We start from the raw sequence: 6,780 nt of genomic DNA on the forward strand, positions 1-6,780 counted from the left end.
AAGAGGTGAGGAACAAGATGAAGGAGCTAAAGGAGGCTGCTTGCAAGGTCTTAAGGGACGATGGGTCCTCCACAAGGGCACTTGATCAAGTTTCCTCCAAGTGGAAGGCCCACCAGTTGGAGCTTGACGGTACCCATTAACTTTTTTTTTTTTTTTTTGCATTTTTAATATTTTCTTTTTTGTATCATGTATAATTAAATTACTTGTGTAACTATGTATGTTTGTGTTGTATTGTTTTGATACCAGTGATCAATTTTCGTTAATAATTGAATAACTAAATCCATTCCAATTGAATTAGATATAAAAGTAATTGAATCGAATTCGATACATTTATAAAATTCAAGAAATTAACTTCCAACGGAATAAAAAATAATAGAAAAATCTATTTTTTTAAATGAATATATCATTCATTAACCAAAATAATACTAAACCAACCAAACCAAGTTAAATTCGATATAAAAACCAAAATAATCGAATTGCAATAAAACTCAAAATGCCACTCGAACTTAGTTATTGCCCTTTCTTGAATTTGTTTAACTGAGTAATCCTTCGATTAATATATATATATATATATATATATATTATATATTGTGTACGTATTTTTGTAGAGAGAGGTTAGGGAAACTAATAAAACTGTGTGGTGGGAGTGGGTGTGAAATAAAAGGTGGTGCATTAGATTAGAACGTTGAAGACAGAAACGCCGAGGAGTGTGGACCCCGTTACCACATGTCGTTTCCTGACATGTAAAACGACACCCACTTTATGGATTTTTTTTCAGTAGGTGGATTGGCACTTTCAACAATGTAAAGACATCAACATCATTTTTTTTTACGGATTTGAAAAAAAAAAGTTGTGATATAAATCCTTCTAGATGGTGAACCTCACGTACGTATACTTAGTTTTAAGTATCAAAGTCTTGGTTTCGCGTAACTTTCTTTTACCATAAATAGAATATGCATTACAAATTTGCTAACCAACATATTGTGTATGATAATAATATTAATAATGATGGTGATGATGATGACAAATAGATACGTACTAATATTGAACTATCCAACTAACATTATATTAAAATATGATATAAATAAGGTTATTCTAAGTTGGGTTGGAATATGTAGACATGTCGCTAATTTCGATTTCCGTTCGAAGATCCTCCAAATTTGTATGTGAAAAATGATATAATTTACGCCAATTTGATGTAAATTGATGACTTTATATAATTTAATATGTATAAAGAAATAACAAATATTATTTACTCCTAGAGAAACATGGCCATGGGTGTAGTTATGCAAATTTAGAAATGGGTTGGGTTTAATATCCCACTGAAAAAATATAGTGAAAATAATTTGTATACAAAAAAAAAAAATGGGAAAGATCAGTCTTGGAAAAGCCACGCACTGCCACTGGAATCAAAAGCCATCAATCATTGTCCACTCCAAGACAACGCATTGGATAAAGCTCTCTACTAATCTATACCCCACGCACTCACGTTTTATACAAATATACGCATATATATATATATATATGTGTGTGTGTGTGTGTGTGATATATATATATATATATATACGCACTTTATTTTTATGGACGCACTGAACATATTTTATAAATAGATGCATAAAGAAAATGGTATTTGTTGGGCGCAGCTAGATAATAAAGTTGATATATATACATATATACATTTAATTTTTTGGCAAAAGAAATATAGCTTAATTACGTGTGTAAAGTAGTGGGCCGGAAGATCGGTAAAATGTTGTAATGGGCGAAAACAAATGATAAGGGCTTTGGCATAGGCCCAAATTAATTTTGAGGCCTAAATTTCTCATGTTATATATGATTAATGCGACTTTTTAGTATTATAGGTGTAAAATGAGTTGGATAATCAAATTCAATCTAATAATAATTCTATTTGCATTGTTTAGTCTAGATGGATTGTGTTTATTTAATGGTCCAACTGATTAAACCCATGCATTTATCCAATTAACTCATTTATCAATTGTAGATATTATTTCTATTCTATTAGGCCATAATTTCCCCAAAAATCACAACAAAATCCAAATTGAACGAAATATTATATAAAAAATAAATCCAAATCGAGAGTAATCTTATGTAAAAAACTGAATCCGAATCTAACGGAATCGTATATAAAAGCCAAATGTGAATAGAAAAGAATCATATATGTAAAAACCGAATTCAAATCGAATGGAATTAATCCTATGCTAAAACCAAATCTAAACCAAATAAAATTCAATATAAAAAATGAATGCGAATCAAATACGAATCGAACAGAATTTTGTGTAAAAACCGAATACGAATCAAATACGAATCGAACAAAACCCTATATAAAAATCGAAACATAATCGAACACAATTATATATAAAAAGCGAATTCGAATTGAATATGAATCAAACAAAATCCTATATAAAATCTACACTTGAACATAAATTGAAACAAACGGTGTTTTTTTTTTTATATATAAAAAACGAATCCGAATCCAACAAAATCTTATGTAAAAATTGATTTCCAATCGAAACTCAATCAAATTGGAATCATATGTAAAACCAAATCCAAAATGATACTGAATCGAATTAACCAAATTCGAATATAATCAAGCCGCATTCAATATATAAAAAGCAAGTGAATATATTTTATAAAATATAAATATGTAAGACGATATGCATTAATAATTTATAAATGAATTTAGTTAAATGTGTTCATTGGGTTAAATGGATTTAGTGAGTCAACCAATCTATTTAATTATCATTATTGTGTCAATCCAACCCAACCTATTAAATCATCCTAGTTGGGCTTAAATGGGTTGAATTAATAAATTGATATTACTATTTAGTATTCATTGTTTTTCCACCAATTTTTGGTATTTTTTATATGGTGAGATTCCTTTTTTTTAAAAGAGATTATAACTTGAAATTATAAAATCCCGGAACATAACCAGCTCGAATTTAATCCAAAACACACAGAGAAAAACTACAAGGGAGGAAAGAAGCAAAAGCCTTGGGTCGGACAAAAATTAATAATAAAAAAAAGGTGATAAAATATGATATGATAGAAAGAAGGGGGGGAAGATCAACGTAATTGGGATCTTCGATGGTTCTTCATGATCCAAAACCTCTCGATTTCTTCTGCTGTTCTCCCTGGGATCCTCCCAGCTATTAACTCCCACCTTCGTTACAAAAAAAAAACACAAAAATGGAGATTCAGACAGAGAAATTATAAAAAAAAACATGTTAGGGTTTTTTGTTGGTGGGAAAGGAGGGAAAAACCTGTCACCAACAAGCTTATGCATCCTGCAAATCAAATCCTCTTCTTCCCGGGACATGTTTACCACTTCCCACCCGATACTACTCACTTCTGTTTCACCTCACATATATACATATATATATATATATATCCACATATAATAAGAAGAAAAAAACCCAATCAAATAAAATTAAAAAGGGAAGGAGAAGGCGAAACGACGTCGTATATGTGGAAGAAGAGCTAGAGAGAGAGAGAGGAGGTGAAAGAAACCTTCGGAGGAGGAGGCGACGGGGCGATTGGGCTTTGGTTGCTTCTTACGACGCTTATCCATCTGAAACGCCGCCGTATTTGTTGAAACCACGACGATACACAGCTTCGCTGGTATATTTTTTTCCTGTGACCTGTACGGTCTGTATGATCCCTAGGGCTTCGTAGCAGAAGACTTTCTTATGCTATATATACGCATATATATATATATATATATATATATATATATATGTGTGTGTGAAGAAGAGAGAGAGAGAGAGAGGGAGAGAGGGAGGGAGAGACCCATTACAAAGCGACACGAGGAACTCATTTTTATAGTGTCGGAACTGCATTGTTCGGTCCGTTTTCTATCTCTGTTATTATTACTATTTTTACTATTTTCTTTCGCTATATATATGCATTGGTTATTCGCCATTTCGGTTGATATACCAATTTGGGAATTGTGAGCATATAATATACATATGTAAATGTATATACATATGTATATACCAATTTGGGAATTTTTGAGCATGTGATATATATATCTATATATTCATTACATCATTTACTCCGTCACATTTCTGGAACATCTGCATGCAGGGACAAGATTCCCTTCAGCTTATACATTTAACTTGAAAGTTAAGAGGGACTAATTAGGGTTAGCAGTTAGATTTCCGTTCATTTTTAAAAAACTATATTCACTCGTTTTTTTTTTATATTGATTCGATTTGGTTTGGTAACTATCGATAAAAATACTCATTTCTAAGATATTTTCGATTTTTTCGACTTTGATTTTTTTTTTACTCACATAAGTCATATTTTTTTCGGTATATGTTATTGTTTCATATTGGTTTGGTTATTTTATTAATAGCCAAATTAACCATCCCACGAATTAATTAATGATACTAGATAACTATATATCAGAATTATTTCCTAATAACGCTAACAATAACTCTCAATAGATATATATTTATATGCGATCAGTGTTTGTGTGTATATATATATATATATTCATAATATTATTTTTAGAGTTTGATGTAGAAAATGAGTTAGAGATTCCAATACTATACGCGATTCATTACTCAACCAACTACTGGAGATTAAATACCTTGGACCAACTGATAAGTTTATTAGAAACTAATAATTCAAGGTTGAAGAAGAGAGTACAGTGTTGTTATGTGTGCATTAGGACCACACATTAAAACTTGACCGTATTCGTTAGCACTTGTCCTCTGAATTAAATGTCGTATTTAATGAAAGAAAAAATATAGTTAGAACTATGTAATAAAAAAAAGGGGCTTTTGTTGAAAGTTGGTTAGGGATGCCAAAATAATAACCAATAATTTATTTGCAAAATGAGGGGATATACCCTTTATTCCTCCTGCCATCGATTTCTTGCTTTTGTTTTTTGGGCAGCGACAGTCATGCTGCATGCAACATGCTGACTGAACCAACTATACAGTTGTAACTTATTTTATATATATATATATATGTATTATTTAACTTTCGTTCCATTTATTCCCATCCATGCTATAATAAAGGAGACTTTTTCTGTATCCATTGCTTGGGGACATTAACTGGTTTAGGTGGATCCACTTTAAAAATAATAATGATTTATAGTAAGGTGGTAAATTTCACTTTGATTCACTAAAATCTTGGTAAAAGTTCAGATATTCTTTCCATTTATGTTATGAAACTTAAAATTTTAAATTGTACGTGTGTTTCTAAAAAAAATGGAATTGAAAATTCGTATTTCATTCGTTGACTAGGGCTAGTAGCAGGCCTCGAACTCTTAATAGGCCCAATACAGAGCCCAGAGTCCGAGAGAAACATTACGATATTGACAAATCAGTTCTTTCTGTTTCATTTTGTCGCAAATTCCCCCCTTGTGCTTTTGTTTTTGTCAATCAGGTCCCCTCCTCGCTGCGGTTCTGGAGTCTGGACAGTCAGCTTTAAGACTTTAACTATTCCCGTATGGATTATACAACTCTCTCAAAATGTTATATGGGGAGGATTTTATAGGGATAGAAACCGAGACCCGGTCCGAATCAAATATTTCGGTTATATATAAATTATAACCATTTGGTTTCTGTATTAACTTTAGAACGGTTCGAATTCAGCTTTGTAATGGTAAAAATTCATTTTTTTAAAAAAAATATCGAGTTTTTTTAATTATTTTTTATTTGATTTTGTTCGATTTTAATTTTTTCGAATTAGAAAAGTTATAAATGTTTGATTTGTATATCAAATTCGATTCGATTACAGTTATATTTTATTCGGTCTAATTTTCTTTTTTTGTGATTCGGTCACATGGAAAGCTCTTTTGTTCACCCGTACTGACAAAATTGAAAGGACAAAATAAAGAGAATACCGCCAAAAATCTTTTAAATATCATTTGGTTTGTTAAAAACTCACATAACTACTTGATATATGTAACTTGAATTTTTTTTAATAAATTTGAAAATAAAATAAAGAACACATAATGCAATATGAAACGTTAATAAAAAAAAGTATGTATTTTGTTTAAGGGATATAATATCACGAAGTTAGCTGTTATACATGTATTATGTATATATTCAATATTCGAGTGAAATGGCATCTGCCCTTGCTACAAAATTAGGATTTGTATCAGTTTCTAATCGAACTAAAATATTATCGTCAAACATTTATAATTAACGAAATTAAGTCACAGTAAAAGTATTTCGGTATATTATATATAAAGGTCGAGGGAAACATTTGGTTGGATCGAGGAGCCATAGTTGGGTTCAATACAGTGGGCCCAATTAAGCCTATTGATATATTGGGCCTCATGGGCCTGCTAGTCACAAAGCAATTGGGTTTGACCAATTGTTTTTTAATTAAAAAAAGAGAAAAGGAAATAAATAAATTAACCGACTCGGTTCGATCGTCGAATCCTCTCTCCGCTAATCAAATTCTTCTCCTCGTCTCGTCATCGATGGCGGACTGGAACCCTAGGCCGGTGCAGTTGTTCGTGAGGCTACTTGACGGTAGATCAGCAACCCTGACCTTCCCCTCCCCTCACGCGTATGGTCACCAGATCAAGCGACGGATCTTCGAGCTTACGAAGATTCCGACGAATCTGCAGCGTCTGATATGCGGCGGTTATCAGATCTCCGATACCGGCGAGGTTTCTCTTCCGGACTCTACCGTGAATCTCGTCCTCTCTCTCAGGGGAGGCAAGGGAGGGTTCGGATCGCTGCTTCGTGGCGCGGCGACGAAAGCTGGGCAGAAGAAGACCAACAACTTCGACGCGTGTAG

General features: G+C 32.3%; 3 protein-coding genes across 4 annotated transcripts in view; 2 read left to right on the forward strand and 1 right to left on the reverse strand.

Moving 5' to 3' along the window:
- The window catches only part of LOC104817049 (UDP-glycosyltransferase 72B1-like), a 1,762-nt gene extending 1,496 nt beyond the window's left edge, over positions 1-266 (forward strand). Inside the window, exon 2 of the mRNA XM_019202925.1 lies at positions 1-266. This exon is cut by the window's left edge and continues 1 nt beyond it. Within this exon, the coding sequence (XP_019058470.1) occupies positions 1-140 (140 nt within the window). The 3' untranslated portion in view covers positions 141-266.
- Positions 267-2,933: 2,667 nt separating this feature from the next.
- LOC104817050 (MYB-like transcription factor ETC3) lies at positions 2,934-3,727 on the reverse strand. Its single transcript, XM_010546127.2, has 3 exons — positions 3,526-3,727; positions 3,279-3,366; positions 2,934-3,178 (listed from the first exon to the last, which is right to left on the reverse strand). Exons 1-3 carry the CDS (start codon positions 3,584-3,586, stop codon positions 3,082-3,084), a joined length of 246 nt encoding a protein of 81 aa, XP_010544429.1. The 5' UTR covers positions 3,587-3,727; the 3' UTR covers positions 2,934-3,081.
- Positions 3,728-6,420: 2,693 nt separating this feature from the next.
- LOC104817053 (protein SDE2 homolog) overlaps positions 6,421-6,780 on the forward strand; it is a 2,107-nt gene continuing 1,747 nt past the window's right edge. The window contains exon 1 of one of the 2 annotated variants that reach the window (XM_010546130.2): positions 6,421-6,780. In XM_010546130.2, coding sequence (XP_010544432.1) covers positions 6,458-6,780 — 323 coding nt within the window. In that variant the 5' untranslated portion in view covers positions 6,421-6,457. The other variant, XM_010546129.2, reaches the window with a different exon arrangement.

Source organism: Tarenaya hassleriana, unplaced genomic scaffold (assembly GCF_000463585.1).
Source record: "Tarenaya hassleriana unplaced genomic scaffold, ASM46358v1 Cleome26, whole genome shotgun sequence".
In the NCBI taxonomy this organism is placed as follows: Eukaryota; Viridiplantae; Streptophyta; class Magnoliopsida; order Brassicales; family Cleomaceae; genus Tarenaya; species Tarenaya hassleriana.